Source organism: Sardina pilchardus, chromosome 13 (assembly GCF_963854185.1).
Source record: "Sardina pilchardus chromosome 13, fSarPil1.1, whole genome shotgun sequence".
Taxonomy (NCBI): Eukaryota; Metazoa; Chordata; class Actinopteri; order Clupeiformes; family Clupeidae; genus Sardina; species Sardina pilchardus.
In genome coordinates this window covers 4714954-4740000 of record NC_085006.1, presented here as the reverse complement: position 1 = coordinate 4740000, position 25047 = coordinate 4714954, and the positions used below count along the sequence as shown (strand labels likewise).

Below are 25047 nucleotides of genomic sequence, written 5' to 3'. Positions count from 1 at the left end.
TTGTGTGAGAAGGAGAGGAAATGAGAAAGAGCATGTTGCAGGACATTGTGTGGGTATCTGGTACAGCAAGCTAACATTAATTAATTCACTAAAGCATGATGGCTTCAATGAAATGGGCCATTGGACAAGAGCAAGGTAAACTAGCATGCTGGAAAATGCATTACTCTGTTGAGTTACACTGTTGTCTTCAAAGCACACAAATAAATGTGACTTTTGCCTTTTATTTCTTTCAGGGATTTAAGTTAACAAAATCTATAGGTTATAGAAGGCGGCCTGTCATGAAATTGTGGTATTACAGTAGGCTAGCCGTGCATGGCAGTGTAAAATGTATTCCTGCAGCGGCCCCTGTATAGGATTGTTTTTTATCTTCAAATTCACTGTGCAACCTACATAAGCAGGTACAGTATGCACCTGGGGCCCGAGTTCGGCGGTGATATAGGTAGCTGGAAGCCATGTCAAGGCAGGGACTCTGAAATGGACGAGACCTATCCGGTGAATTGAAATTGAACATCAGTGTTAAATTCTGATCTATCTATCTATCTATTATGAATTTCGGCCGAACTCAGCCCACTGTGTTTGTCTGACTTTGCTGTGTCCACAGTGAGTGTGCATGCACTGTTGACAAAATATGCTGTCAAACTCGCATCCCCGAGGCCAGTGGTTCTCAAGCCTCTCTGACCCCCATCAACCCGGCAATATGGTAACGTTAAAATACCTTTTTCACATATTGGTTCCACATTAGCCTACCTGTCTCAGTCCACTCTGATCAGATGTTATTTTGATTCATATGTCAGTCTGTTTATGACTTATGTTTGTGTTATTACCTCTATTCCCCACTAGTGGGGTCTACCCCACACTTTGATAACCACTGCCTTAGGCCTATATTCTTCCCACTAGACATGCAGGATACTGTATGTTCTATGTTATTCTGTTTTCCAGGACAGAACACCCTGCAATCATTAAACGATCCATAGCATGTCACTGGCAAATTTGCCAACTGTCCTGCTGTTGTAAATGTTTACATGTGTAACTTCAGTTATTACCATTGGAATTATAGTTAAATAGAAACACTATCACTCTCACTTGCTGCTGAAACACACAGAGTGCAATCAGACGACCCATTGTCCCCTGGAGGATATCCAGAAGGACCCTTAAGATTTGAGAAAGCATTTGTTTTTCGCAAGTCAATGAAACACATCACACTGTGTAGCCTAATCATAAAAGTACACACAACAATAATTGATTTATCTTTTTATTAGACACACCTTTTTTAATAAAACAATTTGCATTGCAGTTTTTCCTTGCAAACATCCTTTTTGGATTATGGATTATGGACTATGGACTATAGATTATGACTATTATTTTTACCACAACAAAATCACTGCTCTGTTCAAGTAAGATAAGACATGACATGGTGGGAACCACCCACCAATTTAGCTAACTGCAGTATTCTACACATGTGCTAGAGGGCGCTTTAACCTCTGAGTGGTGCTGAATAGGCCCCACAAATTAATAAAGGCTACATTAATGCAGGCCAAACTTGATTTGTTCCTGTCATGCTATAGGTAGGCTAGACCTACTATGTCGTTCGGCAATTTTTTTTTAATTAGGCTATACAATCCAATGGCTTCATAGTGTAGTTTGGTGTTAGGATTAGTGTGGAAACACAGCTAAATCAATCTCGACAGGCTGCAGACTTTCTTAATTTTTTTTTTCGCAAAACGCCAATTCTCGTTCGTCTTTACATGTCATTGCCCACTGAACAACCAAAATTAGCTCAGTTCACGTCCATCTATTAAATTAGAACCACTTTCTACAGTCATGGTGAGAACATGACTTCACTTCCGGTAGCTCTTAAAGCTGTCGCCTGGCGGCGCAACGAGTTACTTCTATTTAGGCTGGCGGTGTCCTCGCACTGTAGACGAAGACGTTGCATTTCCATGTCCGACGCAGTCGCATGAGTAGCAATCTGTGTTTATTTCGGGGGGAAATAAAGATACCGGACTTTCACTGCAGTGCGAGAGAGTAAACACGCACTGTCCAGGGACCAATCTTACCTGTCTATCTCTGGAGTTCGCCGTTACACGACAAAACCAACGGAGAGGTCACCTCATATAAAAATCTGTGGAGACCTCCGTGGAAGATGGGTTCTCTCTCCGCTATATCTCTTCTCTTTGTGGGAATAGTTGTTGTCCCAGCCCTGGCCGGATACATTGAGGTATGTCTATGTCGTGTACTTTGACGTTGGCTAATATAGATGGAGTTTCACAAGGTTTTTTCTTTTCTTAAATCAAATTAAGTAAGCTAGGTCAACCTTATAGAAGCAAGTGATTTTTTTTTTGTATTACGCGAGCTGTTTTCCGTGAATCAATGTCTGCTGTTACCTGATCTTTAATTTAATTCCTAATTTTATTTAGTACTGGATGATAGGTGTTAGGCCTATTTATGACAGGGGTACGTCAGCATCCCTATAATTTGACGGCTGTTGCCTATTCTCATTATAGGCAATCATGCGACACATTTGTTACCGAGGTTTACTGTAGCCCAATGCCTGTTCCTTTTTTTTCTTTTTTTTTTTTTTTAAATGTAGGCCTAATTCCTTTTTTTTTTTTATTTTTTTATTTCATTTATCCCATAGAATAATGTTAGAAAAATTGCGGATGACTGTACTGTAAATTATTAAGCGTGCCAACTCGGATATAAATCTGTCATTTTAAAAATACGCGAAGAACCACCCTTGGACGTAGGGTTATTTTCGATGCGGTTCTTGGGGTCCGATCAAGATATAAGTCACGAATAGGCTACAATTGGCCATCCTCTCAGCTGTCTCATTATAGGTAGGCTATTTGAAATAGAAAGATTCTCTGGGCAGGTAGAGCAGTAGGCTAGGGAGACAAAAGACAGGGAAGACACAAAATGGGAACACAGAACATTAGGCCTACCATGTCAGCCATGCAAGGTCTGATATTATTTAACATTCATCATACAGTCTAATATCTTTACAATTTACCCTCAGACTAATAGGTCTGTTCTTGTTCATCCCATAAGGCCTGAACATCCACTCATTCCCATGGCCTAATGCCAAGTGAAATTACTGCTTAGTGATCACGTTTGATCCCATGTTGGCATGGTGTTTCAGAAAAGCACTAATGGCATTTTCGTGCGGTGTGGAGGTCAGAAAAGTTGTGTTTGTTTTACGAAATAAGATTAATTCTTCTTTTACTGGCATACCCTCAATCATTTGTGTTTGCATGCTCTTCCCAATGAGCAATTATCTCTGCCTCTGAGCATAGGCCTAAACACATTGCATGGAGTAGCCTCAACAGGAATAATTAAATCAGCTTTATCTTTTTTTTTACATTAATTCACGTTTTGCTAAATTCATGTAATTATGACGTGTATGAGATTATAACTTTGTCCCAGATGGAATCGTTTGATGAATCGTGGATGTGTGTGTGTGTGTGTGTGTGTGTGTGTGTGATCCCATGAGTGTTGAGTGTGTTGTGGGTGCCTGGTGAGTCTTGACGCCTGGGATATTTGTGGATTTTGTGTGGGTTGCTTTGCACCGTCATGAAGAGACAGCTGAGGTGGATAGGCCTATAGGACTGCTGTACTGAGTGCCAACACCACAGGCTTTGAACCAAAGTTATGAGCTGTCTTTGCAAGTGCCAGAGAAATACTTTTAGAGCACTTTTAGACATTCATACAAGATACAGATTGCATTCTAGAAGGCTGAATCATTTTCAGTAGTTTTGTAAATGTGAAATTGGTGTTGACACCTTTTGGGTGGAGAGTAGAAGTGTGATCCCATGCTCCTAGTGCAGCTTAGCTTGCTTCAACACATCCCTTCCTCTGCTTGACTGAGTTTGTTTACGGTCACCTCACCTGACATCTTCTCTGATTCTGATAAGCTGCAAAGTTGATCACAAATGACCCATTCTTCTATGTTTATTGCAAAACCTATTTCTAATAGAGCATTGCAAGTTAAAGGAAAGGGACTACATTTTAATTTTCAGAAGCAGTGGATTTGGGAAGCAGGCAGCCATCTTATATATGATGTGGATTTGATGGAGGGATTGCTGTTCACTGCTAGGCACTGGCTGATACGACTTACTGTAGATTAAAGCAGTGTGGAATCACAGGAATTTGTTCTCTCTTCAGTTCTCTGTGAATATTTAAGCATCTCGGGTGATGAGCAGTGCACAGGATCTAGATAAGGAAAATATACAACAGAATATATTGTTAAAACGGTGATTTGGTAGCTTGACAACAAATATGTTCACCTACTCTCATGTTATATCTAAATGTATACAGTTTTAGTTCAACAAAATTGGCAAATGCACAAGAAAATAGTTGGATGAGTTTGGTGCTGTCAGTGGAACTCAAATCTCTGATACTTTTGCATTACAATTTGCTGCTTCTCTCGATTCAATCCAGGAGCAAGTGGATGTGATAAACCACAAAGGTGTGTGTGTTGTGTGTTGTGTGTTGTGTGTTGTGTGTTGTGTGTTGTGTGTTGTGTGTTGTGTGTTGTGTGTTGTGTGTGTGTGTGTGTGTGTGTGTGTGTGTGTGTGTGTGTGTGTGTGTGTGTGCGCGCGCATGTGTGTATGGCTGGATGACTGACTGGCTCGGTGTGTGTTGGTTTGGTGATTCCGTAAGCGGTGTGTGTGTGTTTGTTTTTGAATTTTCACATGACTTGCTGTCTGCTGGCCTGATGCACATGAATGGCGGTGTCTGATGGCCCAGCAGCAATGAATGGCTTTGAGCGAGCGCACATTGTGTGGCCTGAATGCAGTGTTACAGCAAAGTGACATGTGCTCCAGGTCCAGATAAAGCCTCATGTCTTTGGTAAGCTAATAGGTATGGGGAGATGGATATCAGACAAGCCCAGCAGTATTGGGGGGAGCCCTTATCTGCTCGTGTGAATGCAGGTCTTGGTCCCAGTGAAGGTTTTGTTAAAAGACTTGTCCCTCTACCAGTACTGTTCTTTGTGAGGATAGATCTGTTGTGTTCACAGTCCTGCTAATTGGCATTTGAATAATGTAAATGAATTGGAATCAATGGGTGTTTGCATCACAATGCTGCTGTCCATGGCCGGTGGGTGTAAATAACTCCTGGGAGGAATAAAGGGAAGTTTTCTGTAGCCAGCAGGGAGAGACATGTAGCTGGTGGTGTACCTGACGTTTCAGATGCGCATTCCTCTGAATCAGAACCTGCTCACCTGATCTTCAAAATCCACTGGCTGAATACAAATAATAAACACACTTTCAGTTGTTTGACCAATTGCACTTTACATTCCAGCAAATCCTCTTAGCTGTAAGAAATGCCCTGAGTTAAGCTCTTCTGAAGAGGAGGGGGAAAAGACGTAATCCTGGGTACATGCCCCACCCCTCCACTTGCTCCAGTGTAGCAATGCACACACCAAGAAAGACAGACAGACAATTCCATTGCACTTCATAAGTGCAAACATGTCTCAGTGAAGCAGAAGAATTCCAGACCAGCAACCCTCATTGCTGTGCAGCTCAGGAGTCCAGGTGGTTCATGTTAGCCCAAGGTTGTTCATCAGTGTAATCACACAGCTAATATGGAGTTGAAAGTACAGTGAATGTCTTCACCAGCGAGCTCTTCTTCATGGCCTCTTCAATCCACTGGCATGGAGTAGCACCAGAGAATGACTGCTGAAGCATTGATGAGTGCAGTAATGACTGAGTCTGTCTTTCTGAGCGCTGCAGTGGCTGTATCAGTGCCACTGCTTGTGCGTTTGAAGTTCGGCCATCTTCAGCTGTGCGCGAGGGGGGGGGCTGGTTTAAATATAGTGGCCTCGACAGACAATCCCCCATTCTCATGACTCCTGTCTTTGCCTCCTGGGTGCCGTGTGCTCTAATTATCTTAAGTGAGCCTACTGTGCCAGCTCCTGCTTGCATGGTGCGTCTGCACAAGACCAAATCCTTCCACAGCTCGTCGCAAGTTCAGTCCTTCAAATGAAATCTTTTCAACTTGAGAGATTTGAGTTATAGAGGAACAATGGTCAAGAGAAGGGTTTCTCTCTCTCTCTCTCTCTCTCTCTCTCTCTCTCTCTCTCTCTCTCTCTCTCGGTCAAGACACCACCAGACCATCCCAGTCAGCGTCAGCGTTGGGTTAGTGGCGCACTGCAAAAATATTGTGGGTCTGATGAAAGCCTTGGCACAGCAGTTCTCTGCACTGCAGTGCATTGTGCTGCTGCACGTAGTTGTGTGGCCCAGGGTAGACTGGTGTGTTGCACGGGCTGTTTGGCTGCTTCTTGGGTTCAGTCTCTCATTCTGATTGCTCAGTCCAACAGAGAAGTATTCTCCGTGAAAAATCTGTTGCCGGCCACTCGGCTCATTTGGTGGAAGCATGTTCCAAAATGGGACACCAAGTTAATTAGTAGCTTGGTCAGTACCATTTGGGAAGGCCGGCATGGTGACCACTTTTTGGCTGTTCTCTGGGTAGACTTAACTGTGGCAGCAATTGCATGCAGGATACAAGTCTCATATTTGCCTTCAGGACTTAATGCCATGAGCCAGACTAGTGCGTGCGTGCGTGCGTCTGTGTGTGTGTCTATGTGTGTGTGGGTGTGTGTGTGTGCGCGCGCGCGCAAAACAGCAGAGCAGCGGTGTTGCAGGAGGGGGATGTCACCCCTCCTCTCCCCATTTATCAGTCTCTGTGCTGGAGCTGAGTGGCCTGGGTGGCCCAGTGAGTCATCGCTCCTGTTCGCTCTTTCTTGCCCATGAATAAAATATCTCGTATTCTGTCTAGGAGCCCTTCTCTGCACGCGTCTCTGTGTGTGTGCATGTGTGTGTGTGTGTGTGTGTGTGTGTGTGTGTGTTTGTGCTGCTTGGGCATATGTGCCTGTCATTGTTCCTGTCCCAACTCTAAAATGATAGCGAGGCTTCAGGTCTTTGTCCCTGATTATCTGCGTGCTGCAGAGCTCCCCTCTTAATGTCTGGTCCCGTGTGCCTGATCTCCCTCGGAACCTCCTGATTTCCATGTGGCTGCTCTGCCACTCCCTGTCTTTTGTTTGGGTTCGCTCGTGCACCGAAGCCTGCCGTGTGCTGGTCTGTGTGCGTCCTTGTTCCTGCTCCGTGGGCTGGAGTCTGGCGTGCAGGATTGAGAGCTGTCTGCAGTTTTGTAAATATGTCGTTTCTATCTAGTGCGTGTCTCCCTTACCAAGGAGGTGGGAATGTCTGTGTGTGTGTGTCTGTGTGTGTGTGTCTGTGTGTGTGTGTGTGTGTGTGTGTGCGCGCAAGCACAAGCACAAGTGTGAGTTGGCTCTCATCTCGGGTACATGTTTGGGTATCTGTCTCTGGGGTGCCATGAGTCATGAGGCTTTTCATCCTGCACAACTCGCCAGTTCATACCTGCACCTTTGAGTCAGGCATTATGGGCATGCATTTAAAACTGTGAATGGAAGATTACACATAGAGCACTGAAGAGCGGTTAGTGTTTTCTAAATGTGTATAGAGAGGCCATTTTGCTTGGTGTTGTCCTCAGAACAGGCATTATTTTGACTGACTTGCAGTCTTTCCTCATGTTACATGCATTTGCTTCTGCTTCAGCTGAATCCCAATTCTCATTTGCAGTGATGGTTGCATTCCCCTCTCATTTACTGCATTGTTTTTTTTTAATGAATCCCTGAATGTGATTCATGCTGTATATTGCCTCTTATCTTTCTGTGTTAGCTCTCGCCTGAGCATTGTTACAGCCCACGTTGATGATTGGGAATTGTCTTTCGTGCAGTATGCGTTGGCTTGGGTAACTGTATGTTTGCCTTGGCTTGGCCTTGCCCTGCAGCTATCTTTGTGCCAAGAATCAACGTAGACCTGGGAGGGGTTTACTTGGCATACCAGCCAGCAGTTGTCTACCTGGCATCCTGCCGTGCCTCTGCAACGCTCTGTTTTTGCTCTCAGTCTTGGCCCGCCGCCCCATCTCCTTCCCTCTGTCGTGTAAGCAGGTAATGGTAATTCAGCACCCATCCCGAAGAGAAGATTCTGGATTTTTTCCTCCCCCCCCCCCCCCCCTCCCGGTCTGTTATTTTTCTTCCGTAGTCGTTCCCTGTGTCACCGTGAGCAGGGGAAGGGGAAATGAAAATGTCAGGATAGCAGGACGCGGGGTGTGCGGCGCTGTAACCTTATACTCCCCGAGAGGGGGGCTCTCTGCTGCCGCCGCGCGCTGCCCTGATACAGCACTTTATCTGAAGGAGACGGCGAGAAGGACAAAGGAGCAGCCGTGGCTGCAGCGCGCCGCTCCGCTCCTCGCCGGGAGGGGAAGGGAAGGGAAGGGAGGAGGCTGGGGCGGCGGGGAGGAGCCAGGCACACGGCACACGGCGCGCACACCGCTCCACAGATCACGCCGCCGCCACACTGCTCCCGCAGGGCATAGAAATTCACCTCTAAACACCTCCCGCGCTCCCGCACTGCTTTTTTTACTCTCGTTTGCTTTGGTCTGGTCTGGTTTGGTTTCTTGTTGTTGTTCCCGGTAGAGGTTGTCATCTAGACGCACCCTTATTCCAGCGCCGCCGTCTCAGATAGGGAGATATATTAGTGCCAGTCTCGGCTGCATGTGCTTTTCTCTCACACTCTGTCTCTACCTCGATGTTTACTCCGAAAAGAGCTTCACACCACACCCATCCCATTCCATCCCATCCCAGTAATCTGCTGAGAGGGGAGGGGAGGGAAGAGCACACTTGCTTCCTCTAGCGGAGCCGAGAGAAATCTGGAGCGCAGCGCGCGAGCCCCCTCCACTCCCAGAGGAGTCCCGGCCAGCCTCCTGCCCCTTCCCCCCAGATGTGGAGCATCACAGACACAAAGGCTAAAGTGGAGGGAGTCCAGCCCCATGACATCACCCCCCCCCCCCCGCCCCCCTCTCGCTCCCCTGTTTGTCGGGATGTCTATGAGGAAGTGGATCTTCCTTGAACTTGCTGATGTGCTATTTGCAGGCGAAGGCTGCTTCACCCAGCCGTTCTCCACATGGCCGTGTTGCCCTCTGCAGTTATTTACCAACAGCGGGGGAGATAATCTCATCATCTGTGTGACAATGAACTCATTACAAACATCTAATGATGAACACCATCGTGTTGCTGAATTAACAGATGATTTAATTTGCCACACAATGGGAAATAATTTTATCATGTGTGATTGCATCAAACCCACATTTTGGAGTAATGCCCCAGGAGCCTGAGCTCCTGTGCAATAACTTGATTTACGCTCCTGTGGGTGACAAGATAAAACACAACACGACAGAACTAGTCTCATTTGTACAGCTATTTCAGATATGATAAAGGCCATCAGTCTTTCAGCCGAAGCTAAGTCTGAAATGATGTGGACTGAAAACAAGCCCGTGACTGTTGGTGTCTAATAATAATGAAATAACACAGTATTTATAGAGTCACATAAGCCATCCTGATGGGCCCCGTTTATAAAAAACTATGCTAATGTTTCAGACGGCTATTTAGCTCTCCTCCTGGCTGCATTGAGAATTTGCCCTCAAGTGCCCCGTGTAGTGTTGTCTCTCAGCTGTGATGGAAGGGATATGCAGAGTTATCCGGTCTGATGAAATGTGGACAAAATAAAGGATTCTATTTCGTTTCTACTGACCGCCAGAGGCGGTGCTTTCAGCACCTGGATGTCCATCACGTATACGTGTAGGTCGAGTGTTTGTACCAACAAAGTCACCTGTGACCGGGGTGACGTATGGCACTACGCCATGCACTTAAGGTGCTTTCACCCCGGAAGTGACCTCTTGCCATCTTCTCGTATGGAAGTAGGTTTGTTCGAGTCGCATCAATCGCTTGGAGTCTTGAAACCCTTATGGGTTGGAGCTGCGGTTTCGCCCTCTTAAGACTGTGATTGACGTACATTTCATGACGGTAAGTGCACAATTTCTAATTTATTCACGTGTCCACGAGTGGTTTCGCTCTATGTCATTGTGAGAATTGGCTTCGCGTTAGTTGGCCTTGGATATCGGTGGCCTCGCCGAAGTTCCAAGCGGCCTTTCAACCAGGCTAGCCTAGCCTGCATTTGGCTAACGTTTAGCCCGACATTTGTTATCGTTTTTCTTCTGAGCTTTGAATGACACTAGGTGTCTTGTATTTTGTGTTGATTAAATAGTACGACTGTGGGTAGCGATTACTCGCTTTCTTCCCTTCAAGTCAGATTTGTTTCCTTAAGAAACGGCTTTAGTTAGCTGCTTGCTGAACTTTTAGTCGGCATTATAATTTGGGCTCGCAAGGAGTGTATTTCGCCCTGTGCGCAGCTGAACTGAACTGAGTGGCCGTCGCCACAAAGTTAGCTTTTGTGTTGAATAAATATATTATATTATCAACAGTTGATCGCGATTACTCGCTTTTCATTTGTCATAAGGGCTTTTGTATCCCTTCATAGACAGTGTTTGTCAGCTGTTTGCTACAATTTCAGTTAGTGTTTTCCTCGCCTGTGACTGAGAGTTTGGGCTCGCAATGAGTGCATCTCGCTCTGTGCGCAGCTGAATTGGGCTCAGTGGCCGTTGTCACAAGTTAGCTCGCATTATATTAGATTGGATTGTCAACTGTGAATAGCGATTACTCGCTTTTATTCTTTAAGACGGCTTTTGTGTATCTCTTGTAGCTATTTGCTAAAATCTCAATTGGTGTTTCCTCGCCTGTCACTGAGATCATTTGGGCTCGCAAAGGAGCGTATCTCGCTCTGCGCGCAGCGGAACTGGGCTGAGTGCCCGTTGTCTGAATGTTTAGCCCTCCTTTATTGAATAGCGGCATGTTTTTGGTGTGCTCTGAGTGCTCGGCCTCCCTTGAGCCTGATGACGGTCATGACCGTTGCCCCCGTTGCCTTGGTTTAGACCATCTAAGACAGGGATTAACAGAGAGGGCTTGTGTAAACTGCTGCTGCTTAAGTTTTACTGCCCGCGCTGCCAGACTGGCCCAGCTAGAGGAGGCTCAAGGGTCTCAATTGGCCTGTGCACAGGGGGATCCTGGCCGTTCCCCTAGACTGCAGAGACGCAGAAAAGCAAGCACTCTAGAGCAGCAGTCTAGTAGTGCTCCGAAGCGCACCAAGCCAGACCCCTTGGCCCAAAAAGTAGACTTTTTAGCGTCGGAATTTGCGCAGATAAAGGCACTACTGGAGGGTTTTAAGCGCCCTGATATGCAGCCAGCTAGCGGTACCGCTACAGCTGAGGCTGCAACACGTGACCAATCGCCCCCTGTATTGTCCCCAGCTGTAACTGTCTCTGAAGATGATGTACTGTCCATCAGGGCCTCAGAGAGTCTCAGGACGGTAGATGAGTGGGCTGGGGATCAGGCAGAGCTGTTATCTCACGGCTCTGACTCCAACTCCCTAGAAGTTTGCAGCTCACTGGGTAGTGCTGGTGCTGGTCAGGCTCTGGGGGTAAGGCCAGCATTACAGTTGGCATTAACACGTCTGGGAGTGGATGTGCCACCAACAGAGGCAGACGTGCAGAGTGTGTTTTTCAGACAGGCCCCTACTCCAACTGCACTTTGTGTCCCACCTTCAGCTCCCTTTATGGAAGAGCTACAAAGGTGTTGGGCGGACCCAAGGCGTTTTTCTCATCACCCCAGTGATTGTAGAACGCTAGCCAACATGCAGGGTGCATCCGGTTGTGGTCTTGACAAGATGCCCACTATAGAGCCTTCATTGGCAGGCTTGATCCTCTCGCCTGATGAGGCGTTGAGACCAGGGGTGCGCTGCCCCTTGCCACAATGTCGCCTGACGGACGACTTAATCGGGAAAAGTTACGATGCGGCGGCACGGATGGCCCGCGTGGGAAATTCTATGTCCCACCTTGTGTTAGCCCTTTCCCAGACCCTCCAGTCCTCTGGAGCTGACCCATCAGCGCAAGCCCTCAGTGAAGCCTCGCTGCGGGCATTTGCCTATATGTCCAGGGAGCTTGGTCGGGTAATGTCTTCCCTTACCCTCGCACGACGTCAGGTGTGGCTCGCCCAGTCTCCACTGGCAGAGCCCAGCAGGAAGGTCCTCCGCTCTCTGCCGGTTGTGCCGGGACAACTGTTCGGACCTGCCGCGCAGCAGGCCCTGGAACGCAGTATGCGGGCGAGACAGGTCAGGCAACAGTTTGCTAGCCTACACCACACACCTGTCCAGCGGCAAAGACCCTATCCAGGGACCGACAGGGCCCAAGACAGACCACGGCCTGTACCACAGCCAAGGCCACCTCCACCAGGGGGGTTTCGCCGGCCTGTCACTAGACAGACCACGCGCCCGGCACAGCAAGACACAACATATAGCCGCCGCCCCTCCAGGAGCCGGAGGGGCCGAGCAGGCAGGCAGTGACAGTTTCGTCCCGGCGGTCGGCCGCTTCACCAGCCAACAACTGTTGAGCTGGGAGGAGCTAACATCAGACCCCTGGATGCTGGACACCATATCAAATGGCTACAGCATTCAGTTCAATCGCCGACCGCCAAGGTTCACAGGGGTCAAAATGACAACAGTAAGGGACGAGACCAAAGCACTGGCCTTACGTCAGGAGGTCAAAGCCCTTTTAGGCAAAGGAGCAATAGAGCCCGTAGAGCCATGTTCACAGAACAGTGGCTTCTACTCCACGTATTTTATAATCCCAAAAAAAGGGGGTGGACTTCGCCCCATTCTGGACCTCAGGTTTTTAAACAGATACCTCAAGACTCTGAAATTTCATATGTTGCGCACAACAGATGTTCTCCAGGCCATCGGGAAAGATGTCTGGTTGAGATCTCTTCTCATGCAGTGACAAAATCATGTCTGGTCCTGTGAGAGAGAGGATTTAGCACATGTGCTGTGGAAGACTGCGTGCATGTCTGAAATATGGCTGTGGATTTTCCATGCTTTTTTTCTGCCGTTGCTTTAATGCTTGATAAGTGCTTATAGCACATTATGTAATCTCACAGAATCTAAAAAGATTGAACCTTATTATGGTAATACCCACATTTTGCAACAGCGACATGAATTTTGTAATAACCATGTTGAGCAAAATATGAAACCGACTTCTCCCTAGAATAGAATAATACATATTGCAGTGGTTAATACAAAAAGCACTGAGCAGCACCTGTACTTTAGGGCAGCCACCACAGCATGTTGTGATTAGATGTGGGAGAGTATAATTGTACTGTTGGAATCGTTATCATGGTGGCGCATGTACGGTCACAGCCTATAGATTTAGCAGGATCGCCATGTAGCTCTGTAGTTGGTGTGCCTTGGCTCCATGGCTCTCCCCACACAGGTTGTTGTGTGGAGGGCTGCTGGGGGAGGGGATGTTATTAGTGTTGTCAGAGGGTGGAGGGATCAGTATGGAGCTGAGCTATGTAACCTTCCAGGTCATGGGAAGAGTCCAGCTTCCTCTGACTGCAGCTCTAATGACATAGTGGCGCATACCAGCGGGTGCTATTTAGTAACAAATGGCTACTGATATGGCCGCGCTGCCTGCAGGAGACCTTTTCCCCCGGCTATCCTTGTTTCCCGCCTAATCTACCTGACTCACTTCAGATTCTTTCCCCCTGACGCCATACCTCTCCTGTACATTTCTTTCACCTTCTCATTCTTGCACTTGTGGTGACGTAGGCCATTAAGAGCATGTGTAGAGAGCTGTCGACGGGAGGTGTCCTAACTTGTCCTGAGTCCTACTGTTTTAGTATGTGTGTGATCCAGAGGGAGAAAGATGGCAGCTGTCCTCCATATTGGCAGTACGAGTGAAACAAAAGAAAATGAAGTGGATTGAGCACAGGTGGAGGCTGAGCCACATGGTCTTGGGAGACGGGCAGTTAGAGGGAGAGAGGCAGTGAAGGGAGTAGAGGTCACTTTCCAGACACCATCTCATACTGGATAGATCAAACATCCATCCTGTGATGACCATCGGATGAGAGCCACACTCCTGATCACCCCCCCCCCCCCCCCCCCGTTATTGAAATGGCAAACTGTAGAAAATTCTAGAGCTCTCTGGATTAACTGTTTGTTCTCTAGAGGCTGCTGTTGGTTCTGATGAGCCGATTAAGGCCGCACAGAGGAACACAGACAGCCATGGGCAAAGATCGGCGAGACTTCAAGGGGCTTTGATATCTCAAATCAGACAACCTGTAGTGAGGAGAGTGTGGGAAGAGGTGGCTATTGTTCAGTGTCTGCAGCATAGGAGCTGCTGTGGCGGCTATTTTGGTCGTAAACATCTGGCGTGGTGATGTCAGGAATGTAATCCTCTCAGGGCCACGTGGACTGTAAGCCCAGATAGAAAGGGCTGAGGGGGTCGCCCGCTCACATGGCTTACACACACACACACAGAGAGAGAGAGGGAGAGAGGGAGAGGAGTGTGTGGGTGGGGGGGATGTTGCACAATTTGGCCAATGCAGATAAATATTTAGGATGGAATGTGTGTCTGAAAGGAACAGGCCAAAATGGGGAGGGAGGGAGAAAGAAAGAAAGAGAGAGAGAAAAAATCAAGCAAATAGAGGGAGAGGGAAAAAAGCAGAGAGGTTTTGAGAGAATGGCTGAATCCGGGCGAGAGGACTGGAGGGCAAGGCTGCTGGGAGGGCTCGCTGCTAGAATGAGGATGGAGATGAAAGGGAAGTGGGAGAGGTGCACTCATGCAGAGGGATTTCTGGAGCCTTCCGTCCAGGCCTATCGGCACTGCAGCCATGAGAGCCACACAGGGAGTTGGATTGTGCAGCATCGCTCATTAGAATGATTCAAAAAGATCCCAAATTAATTGCCCTCCTATAAAAGCACAATGATGTTAAAAAGTAGGCTATCCCGTCCACAAGAGGTAATGATCAGTGCACCAGTAGAATAGATTTTCCCTTTTCGGGGACCAGATTAAATGATTTGATCCTTTGTTCAAGTGATTGCCTCCTGTAATAAGAGACGCACACAGGTATGGGCTGGTTTGTGTGAGTACCCTACAGTCTAAAATAGGCCCATAAATATCTAAATGTCATCATCACAGGTATGGGTAAGACTAAGAGCAAACTGCTGTGTAAAGGGTTTGCTTTGATGCCAGCCTGGACACAGAGGACCCATTGCTGATGACAGTGCAGAAATGCAGATGTTTTCAAAAAAATGAGGCAAAAACACTGACTCTCTCTCATGCACATTTTGTGTTTACAAATGGTGCCCGCCTTCTGTAAACAGGTTGGAATGAAGCAACTGCATACTCCAACGCCTGCTTTCTGTTTACCGTAGACTCAAAACGAAACAAACAGATACCTCAAAGTGAAACTAATTTAATGTCGGGGGGAAATTTCGCATGGACCGGGGGCGTCTTGGAACCTTTGCTGTGGTGGTTTATGGGAATAGCTCGACAATAGCAGAGGAGGAGGAGGAGGAGGAGGAGGAGGAGGACTCTCTCTCTCTCTCTCTTCCTTATTAACTCCTCTGCTTCCCTTTTCTGCTTCTACTTTCACTTTTTCTCCCCCCGCCTCGTCTCGTGACAGTGATTGCACTAACAAGGTCGCGGAGGCCAGACTCTGGCTTGAGCCTGTCAAATATATCCCGGCGAAGTGCGCAGGCGGTGTGTAGGAAGAAGCCAGAAAAAGTCCAAAGGGGTGGGCAGGACCGCTGGAGCTGGCTGCTCTCTCCCTCCCATTCTCTTTCATGTGAGATAAGCCTCTTTCATATCAATCCATTCACAATGCGAGACCTCGACAAGGGACGGCTCATTGTTTGTATAACCCTGGAAAAAATTGATTAAAAGGTGTGCACGCACGACGTGTAGTCCTAGAAACTGCTCGGTGTGCAAGCGATCGGGTTGGGCGAGGTGTGTGTTTTTGCGTGCAATGCGTGTGTTTCCTGAGGGACGGTGTAATCTTGCGATGCAGCTTGCGCCTGCATGCAGCTTGAAATGTGTGTCAAGAAGTGCTGGGAGGGAGATGGCTTGAGCCGGTCCCTGCTGCGCCTCCCCGCCTCACTGCCGTCTCCTCCTGGAGGGAGCGGAGAGGAGAGGGAAATGGAGAAGCGATGGGCCATCACCCGCTCTAGCCGGGAGCCGCGCCGCACGCACCTCCACATGCATGAGATGCCAGGGCTGCAGGGGAGGCGGCAGCGCACATGCAGCAGTGTTGCGTGCCTCTCTCTCCCTGGTGGTTGGCGCTGGTGGTGTGCTTCTCATGCATGTCTAAGCCGTGCTCGGTGGCGTAGGGGTGGAGGGGTGGAGGGGTGGAGGGATGGAGGGATGGAGGGGTGGAGGGGTGGAGGGGTGGAGAGGCGGAGAGGCGGGTGGAGAGAGAGAGAGGCCTGTGCTGCCCAGACGCGGAGGCTGAGGCCATCAGGTGCAGCGTGGAGTGGACCGTCCTGCCGCGTTTGCTCCCTCCGTCGTCCTCTCCTTGGCTGCAGCACAGCCCCCACAGCCCAAGGGCGCGCCGGTGAAGCGGAGTGCAGTTTGGGGCCACAGCGCCGGGCCCCCGGGGCCAAATGGACTCCGGCCCAGGCCCTCACCGGACTCTAACCTGGAGCCCCACTGCTCCGCCAAATGCTGCGTGGCCGAAATAGCCAGCGTGCAGCTGCTGTGGCACTTTTGCTCAGAAAGATTAAAAAACAGCAAGTGCATGTAGAGGAGAAGAAGAGCTTTGTGCTAATTAAAAGCCATTAGTTTAATTTATGCGCCTCTCGAGCACCAACTGCTTTGTAGGCAGAGCCTTCTGCTGGGGACAGAGCTTTGTTGTTGAAGTTTCTCTCTCTCTGTGTGTGTGTGTGTGTGTGTGTGTGTGTGTGTGTGTGTGTGTGTGTGTGTGTGTGTGTGTGTGTGTGTGTGTGTGTGTGTGTGTGTGTGTGTGTGTGTGTGTGTGTGTGTGTGTGTGTGTGTGTGTGTGTGTGTGTGTGTGTGTGTGTGTGTGTGTGTGTGTGTGTGTGTGTGTGTGTGTGTGTGTGTGTGTGAGAGTGAAGAGGCTGTTCCATTCTACTCTGGGACACTTTGTGGCTGGGTGCAGTATGTTACCTACTCTGTGCCATAAAGACAGCCTTCCACCCCCTCCCTCCCACTAACCTCCCCCAACACACACACACACACACACACACACACACACACACACACACTGGCTGTGTCTTGCCATTTTCCTGTGTGAATAGCTGGGATGCTTTTTCTTGGAGGTTTCCATGGTGCCGAGAGCATTGGAACAAGTTGTCATTCACGTCTGTACAGTCTGTGCTGGAGAATAGCCAGGTTATCTTTCTTCCCCTGCACGCACAGTAATGCCCATTACTAGATAATCACACACACACACACACACACACACACACAGACCGATTGAAGCTTGCAGTCAAACTCTGGCTGACCTTGGCTGGCTGGCGTGTGGTGTGGTGTGGTGGCTCTGTGCTGGGTGAGCGCAGTGGAGGGCTTGTTTGCTCTCAGGTGGCCTGCGATTAGACATCATGGATTTGTCATTGTGCTGGTGAGCTCTTTGTGTTTAGTCAGGTGCTGTGGGACAATGAGCTTTGTGCTTTTGAGTTTTCCACTCTCTCTCTGTGTGTGTGTGTGTGTGTGTGTGTGTGTGTGTGTCTTGGAGGTTTCCATGATGTGTCTGTTTGGGATTGTGTTACTCATCAGTAATCATCACTGAAATTGCTGACACTTGATGGAGATTGTTCCCCATTCTCCTTCCCAAGAAAAGAATGGCATCATTTCTGAGACGTCCCCCACCTTTCACATGTTTTGAGAAGAATTTTTGTAGAGTGACAGTTTGTGAGTATGACCATTAGTGTTAGTATAGAAAGAAATAGAGTATTGCAAAGTATATACATCTAAATCATATTGCTCTAGATTTCAGCTGTTTAGGTTGTCTGGTCTGGTGGTATGTGGATTTAGCTTTGGTCGAATCAAGACAAAAGGCAAATAGTTGGCCAAGCATTAGACCTGTTGTGTATCAGCAGTCAGAGGAGGCATGTTGTTTAGAACAGACTGATTCCTCTATCAGATGAGATGTTGAACTGCTTAAACTTATTAGACTCTTTAGAAATGTGGCACCTAATATCACTTGACTTGTTATGTGGAATCAAATTAAGTGTCGGCTATGTGAGCGTTTACGTGTGTTTGTGGTTGGTAAAGGCTCAAGTGATGTTGCCCCTTCTCTATTGCTCAATCACCATTGGATCAAAACTAATTATTTTGAAGGACCTATAAGCAGGTCATAGTTTGCACTCCAACATGGGTCAGCAGGTCCATATGTGGCGATAAAGCCCAAAGTTGCCTTGCGTAACTGGCGACATGCTCTGGTGCTCTCTCCTGGGTGACCACGCCCGTGAGTGTGAGCCTCCGTGGCATGTGCTGGGCGTGTGGCAGACACGGCCCGATATCTAGCCTGCAGCTACGGTACCAGCACAAGCTCTGCTGAGCAAACAGAAACAGGCTGGAAGTTGCGAAGTAGCGCAGTGAATCACCGAGAGAGAGAGAGGAAGGGAGTTTTCACTCGTCTCGTCTTTTTACGCGTTAACTAAGAACTAGGAACTAGAGCTCTGATGTGTTCATCAGTTCCTGAAAGTCCTGGCGGAAGAGTAGTTCCCCACGGGGCCGGGGTTCCTGCAGAAATCAGTGGGCTGGTGGAGTTTTAAGGGAAATATGTTTGGGTGTGTGCTCGGGTGTCTGTGTTTACATCTCTTGACGTCATGGCCGTTAGTCACAGCCAAGAGTTGGCTGCGTTGGGAAAGTTTCCGGGACACTTCCCCCCCCTCCTCCGCAAGCTGGTGCGAGGAAGCGAGCGGGCGATCCTGAGCCGAGCCCTCGGTCCTGCACGGCAGACGGCGAGCAGTTGTCCCCCCCCCCCCCCCAGCCCCCCCTGGCAGGTTTTTATTGGCTTGATGTCACTGCGCTAACCTTTTGCAGGGCACACGTGGTCAGGTCACAGCAGATAGGCAAATACCATTGTTCTGTTCCCAGTCGGCGCTCCTTCCTGCACTCTCTTCCCCCTGACTCTCCACCTCCGCGCTATCAGATAAGGCTTATTTGTTTAGGCCAAGTCTCAGTTACAGCCCTGCTCAATCTGGCTTATCCGCTTCCTGCTTGGGTCAGTGGAGTGGGAGAGACACCACCAAGTCACAGTGTATCCTTGTGACGTTGTCATATGTATGTCTTCTGCGTTTTTTTGTCCGTGTTTTGCATGTGAGCGTGAGCGAGTGTGTGTGTGTGTGTGTGTGTGTAGCTTCTGCGCTCTCGCCAAGCCATCTCTTCCTTAAGCGTTAAATCTCCGCTCGGGGATTACAGGGACTTAGAGAGTGGATGGCGGGCATTCCTACTCACGGTCACATGTGCCCAGAGCATTTTGGGAACTCTGGAGATGTGACCATTACCATGACCATTGCCCTTGTTGTTGTTGCTCTCCTCTGTGGAGAGCAGACATTTATAGTGCCGTTGTAAAAGTAAATTACTTGAATGGACATACCCTTATGTTTTCAGATACAGACTCACAAGCTTTAATTGGCTGCATCTGGTACCCAGAATGCCCTGTGGCTGTTTAAACCAGTACATGTCACTTATTCATTTAACCCTGAAGAAGGCTGTTGACGAAACGTCTCTTCTGAATAAATAGTCTAAAAAAAGATGTGCCTGTGTGGCTACTTTCTTTATCTAAGATATTCAAAAATGATCAAAGAAACAAATAAGTGTATTTTATTTGTCACCGTGAGACATAACATCAAGCTGTGTGTGTGCCTGTGTGTGTCTGTGTGTGTGTGTTTATGAAACTTCAAAGCGGTGTCTTCCTGTATAGTAAATGCAGTCAGAATGTGTGTGGCCAAACTTCATGACAACAAATTAGTCCTGCTGGGTTGGTGGCCTTGTGTTAAGTGATACTAGGGTTGTGTGTGTCTGTGTGTGTGTGAGTCTTTGATAGAGGAGTCCTCCATGTCTTTCCTTTGTAATACGTTTGTCTGAGAAATAAAGCCGAGGCAAATGTGCTCAAGTTTATTTAGGGAGTTTTATGGGACTTTCTTTATTAGCTGGGGCCAGGCTAGTATATCATGTCCTTGTCGGGGAGACATTTGTGGCGTTGCCATTTGTGGGCCTGGTTTTAACAGTGGTGTTAAACTTTGCTGTGTGCGTGAGAGTTGTGGTGGTGGTGTGTGGTGTGAAACAGATGGCCACTCCTCCTTCTACTCATTTGCAGTAGTGGGGTTTTCTCTAAACTCACTCCTTGAATGTGGCTGAATATTGGGTGACGTATGAAGGTCTAAGTGAGTTTCTAAAAGCCCATTAGTCTATATTTGCCCACGGCTGTTTGTAGCCCTCAATGTACCTGTGCCCTTTCATGCCGTCTCTTCAGCCTTGAGCCATTTGTCTTTCATGCATCTCCCACTATTCCCCCTCTCATCTCTCTCTCTCTCTCTCTCTCTCTCCTCTTCAGCCTCTTCTGTTCCTTCTGTTCTCTTTCGCCATGACTCACAGATGACATTTTCCGCCCCGCTCGCTTTTCACACCAGCTGACGGGGAGGTTTGAAACGATGCCCCCGCTGGTGCATAGAAAATGAAGTTTATGGCGTCGATTGGTATTTTTAGTGTCGGACTTTTGCTTTTTTCCGACGTGCGGGATGAAGACGGGCGATCCGTCCGCAGCCAAAAGGACCCCTGACGTATAGAGAGAGGCGTCTGCGGCTGCGCCAGCGCTGATTTGTTGTTAATTAGTGCCTTGGCAGCGCTGGTTTTGTTTAGCGAGGGAGGCGGAGAGGAAGAAAGGGGCCGACGGATGAATGCCGGGAGCTGGGAGGTCAGGCATGCTGAGCGTCCAGTCAGCCAGTGCCACTCGACACAAAAGCCCTGTTGTCCTGCCCTGCCCGCTGTGGCGTGTCCCGGGCCCGGAACATGCGAGCCAACACATGCGCTCAGTGAGCGGGGTCCCCCTGGTGTGCGGAGGATGAGCAAATGACTCTCTGTTTGGCCTCTCCGGCTACATTACCTCTCTCTCTCTCTCTCTCTCTCTCTCTCTCTCTCTCTCTCTCTCTCTCTCTCTCGTGTGTGCCCTCCTGTTCCATCTGCAGCTCTGCTGAGGAGCACTTGTTTATGTGTTGGCCTGCTGCTTTTACTCGGATGCCCCTAATGGCCTCTCCCTCTTCACCATAGTGCATCCTTTTGTGTGAGGAGTACATTTTCCAAGTCCCTCCTCCTCCTCTTTTTTTTTCTTCTTTTTTTTTGCCCTCATTCCTGCTGCCATGTATAGCCGCTCTGCACGATTCTCTCTGTTTACTTAGAAATGGCTTGACCTTACAAAAGAATGCGCGAGGCGGGAGAGGCGAAAAACGGCCACTTTGTGGCTCCTCTCAGACCGTGCATGAGCTTCAGTTTTCTGTGCCGCCTCAGACACTAATTTGGTGTCTTTTGTCTTTTTTAAATCTCGTTCTCTTTCTCTCGGTCTCCCTCTGTCTCCTCGCTGACTGCTGATGAGTGTGCCAGGCGTGAGTTGACCCATAGCCATTGGGAAACAGGGCTGCCTATAATGGATGTGCTCTGTTGTATGTCAAAGCAATCGCTCTTTCTTACACTCACACACACACACACACACACAAACAAACACATACTCTTGCTTAATGTCTCAGTCTCTCGCTCTCTGTCTAGTACACATGCAAGCACAGACTCCTCCTTGTGATTTCTAAACTGTAATTCTGTATTCCACTTCAAGAATGTGGGAGCCAGCACTGTCAGTGTCCACCTATCTCACTATGATAATTCCCCGTCTTTCTCCTTTTCTGTCTGTCTGTCTCTCTGCCTGTCTCTATTTGAATCTCCATGTAGTTATTTTTAGAGGAAATTGTCAGTTAAAGAAGTGAAGCGCCTCCCTAACCTCATAATTGTTATTCAGTGATCTAAGTCTGTTGTTTGGGTTCTGTTGGGTTCTTTTGTTGGATTGTAAATCAGTGCTTCACTCTTTGTAACTGTGTAGGCTGTGTTGGCTATGAAGTCTTATTTAGTCTTATTAATCTGTTATGAAACAGTACGAAGTTCTATTTTTGAACCATCAATTGGTTAAAATGCACACAATTAGTATGAACATATGGAGAAAGGGAACAAGACAATGATCCCCTCCTATTAACTATCAGATTTTATATGGCGGTATTCATTTAGACACAGAAATACATGCTGATGTCAAAAGCATGTTTCAGACTAAACATTTCAGAAGCATGTCTTAAAGTTACACTGGCAAATTAACTTCTGACCGGTCTGTTAAGGCTGGCCGAATGACGTCCACAGCACTAATTGGCTAATTTAGCCATTATGATGGTAAATATCACTTGGTTGCATAAGAGCACTGTGGCCCTCCCAAATAAACAGGCCTATTGTTACACACTCTCGACTGACTGTGCTAGCCTGGTTTTACAGTGACACTGTATTTTCTCTACAACCTTCATTTCTGTGTGCTAAAGCTATTACTGCAATGGGCTCATTTGGTAGCTGTCATGAAAAAGATCCTTATCTATAAGCCTCTCTATAATGGCTTTAAGAAGTGAAGTAAGTTTAATTTAGGGTTGAATATAGTGGAATTATGAAGGGGCATATTCAAATACTAATGTTGCTTTCAAAGGAATAATTAAATTAATCCGTTCTTCAATTGATCAGGGATGTAAAAGCAGTCAAGAGCATTATGGGTTGGTATAGCAGCCGGGCATTAGGGAATCAAATTAATTGGAGATGTAGATGAGAAAATGAATAAAAGCCTCAAGGAACTAGAACTAGAATGGATTTCAAATGATATAAAGTCCAAAATGCAGTCGCTCTACAGTGCCACAGATTCTGAGCTGTGTGTGTGCACCCATTCCTTTGGGCTTTGTCCTCCTCTGCTCTCCTTAGTTCGGACTGTTTTTGTTCAATCTTTGCAGCAAGTTAACGATGTGAGAGAAATGGTGCGGGGCAAAGTGAAAGTCTCTCTCTCGTGGTCCTCCTCTCTGGCCATCTCCATCCCGACGGTTCCTACGGGAGCACTCAGGTGCTGGGGGCCATCCTCCCGACGTCAGCCATTGTTTCTGCTCCAACTAGCTGGCCTCTGTTTTTGTGTGCTTTTCGCGGTGGTCCACTGATGAAAGCCTTCCTGTTATGAGGGGAATATGGAAGTGCTGTGACCGGTCCAGCTGCGGGACGCTTGGAGCTGGGTCGTGCTGTTAAGCAGCCCTTGTGGTCCGTAGTAATGGCCGGCAGGGTGGGGCCGCATCCTGTGGAGGGAAGTGGAGCTGCAGGACCAGTGGGGAGGTGGGGGGCACATCCTGCCTGGTGGAAGGACACCGAGAGGGTGGGTGAGCGGCGCGCTGATTTCCCCTACGCAGCACACCGGACGCTGGCCTTTCCATCGCCACACTACACGTGGCAGACAGGGCTGCACAAGTGATGCTAGAAGAGCCGTTGTTTCAGTACAGCTCGCTCATCTCTGTACGTCGTGTGTGTGTGTGTGTGAGACGCTTCTTTGTGCCGTGCCGTGCCGTGTCGTGCAGAGGAGGTGTTTTTTGACGACAGTGGGACTTTGCTCTCCGGAGAATGTTGGGCAGTATGTAGGTGTCGCCAGGGGTAAATGATCCATTTGCAGCCGAGCACCTCCAGCCTGAGTGTTTCTGTTCCACTGCGCCCTGGAAGAGCATGTGCTCTCAAGCGTGACCGAGTGCCAAGGCCCCTCTACAGATACACACACGCACACACACACACACACACACACACACACATGCTCATCCTCACACACACACGCGCTTGTGCGCTCCTCAGCAAGTCAATAACTGGCTGTCCACTGGTGTATGGAGAAGGAAAAACAGAGCAGTGAAGTGATGAAGGCCCTCTACCCCAAGACAAGCACATGTCGTCCTGACTGCACACGCTCCAAAGGGTCCGTGCTGTGTGCAGGTGTGAGTGTGTGTCCTTGAGATGTATTATGGTCTGGATCATTGACTAGAGCGTAAGCAAGAGCTGGTGTTTTGCTAGGGTGACGCTAATGAGTTCAGCCTGTGGAATGCCTTTGCGTTACAGATGACTTGATTACCTACAGGATTGAATGGCTAATTATGTAGCCATAACAAGTGTGGGCAGTGGCTAACGATATTTCTCTCTCTCCCTCTCTCTCTCTCCCTCTCTGTCTCTCTCTCTCTCTCTCCTCCTCTGTGTCCTCCAGGCTCTGGCGGCTAATGCAGGCACTGGCTTTGCCGTGGCCGAGCCCCAGGTGGCCATGTTCTGTGGGAAGCTGAACATGCACGTGAACATCCAGACCGGCCGCTGGGAACCCGACCCTTCCGGAACCAAGAGCTGCGCCGGAACCAAGGAGGGCGTGCTGCAGTACTGCCAGGAGGTGAGGTGACGCCGCACTTCACGCCGCCCGCTAACTTATGCTAATCCGCGCGTTAGCGCCCGGGTCGGGAGGACTCGGAGAGAGCCGCTCATCAGACAAACACATGTCAACGTCTGTGCCGCGAGCTCCTCTTTTCCCCCTAGTCTCACACAGATTCTGTCTCCCCCCCTCCCCCTCAAGTACCAAAGCCTCATATTGTTCAGTACACCATGTAAGTTGCCATGATTTGACACAAGACACGTGGTTGTGAGGAGAGCTGATCCATTTTATCACCCATTTCTGATGGCATCTCAGGAGAAGTTAATTTGTGTGTAATTTCACACCTGAGCGGATAGCATTTGAAGATTATTCTGGATGCATCACTGATCTCTCTCTCTCTCTCTCTCTTTCTGTCTGCCTGTCTCTCTCTCTCTCTCTCTCTCTCTGTCTCTCTGTCTCTCTCTCGTGTTCTTCCTCTCCCAGATGTACCCCGAGTTGCAGATCACAAATGTGGTGGAAGCCAACGAGCCAATCAAGATTGAGAACTGGTGCAAGAAGGAGAAGAAGCCGTGCAAAGGCCACTCCCACATTGTGGTCCCCTACAAATGCCTGGGTAAGAACTACAGCACAGCACGCCGGGCCTGCGATGAGAGGGATGGACTCCACACGGCCACGGTCAGATGCCGTTGCTCAACACCGCTAATCCGTCCGTCTTTGCTGATGCTGATGCTTGCTGTGCAGCCGCTAATGACTGGGAGGGAGGAGGTGGAAATGCTGTGGATAGAAAGCTATTACTGAGACGCCAAGATGGTGGTGCAGTTAAGCAC

The 25047-nt window shown here is 48.4% G+C and overlaps 1 protein-coding gene across 4 annotated transcripts in view; it reads left to right on the top strand.

Moving 5' to 3' along the window:
- The first annotated feature begins 1903 nt into the window (after window positions 1–1903).
- The window catches only part of aplp2 (amyloid beta (A4) precursor-like protein 2), a 42802-nt gene continuing 19658 nt past the window's right edge, over window positions 1904–25047 (top strand). For all 4 annotated transcript variants that reach the window (XM_062551764.1, XM_062551762.1, XM_062551763.1 and 1 more), the window contains exons 1-3: window positions 1904–2218; window positions 24068–24241; window positions 24704–24833. In XM_062551764.1, the coding sequence (XP_062407748.1) occupies window positions 2144–2218; window positions 24068–24241; window positions 24704–24833 (379 nt within the window). In that variant the 5' untranslated portion in view covers window positions 1904–2143. The remainder of the gene's footprint in view (window positions 2219–24067; window positions 24242–24703; window positions 24834–25047) is intronic.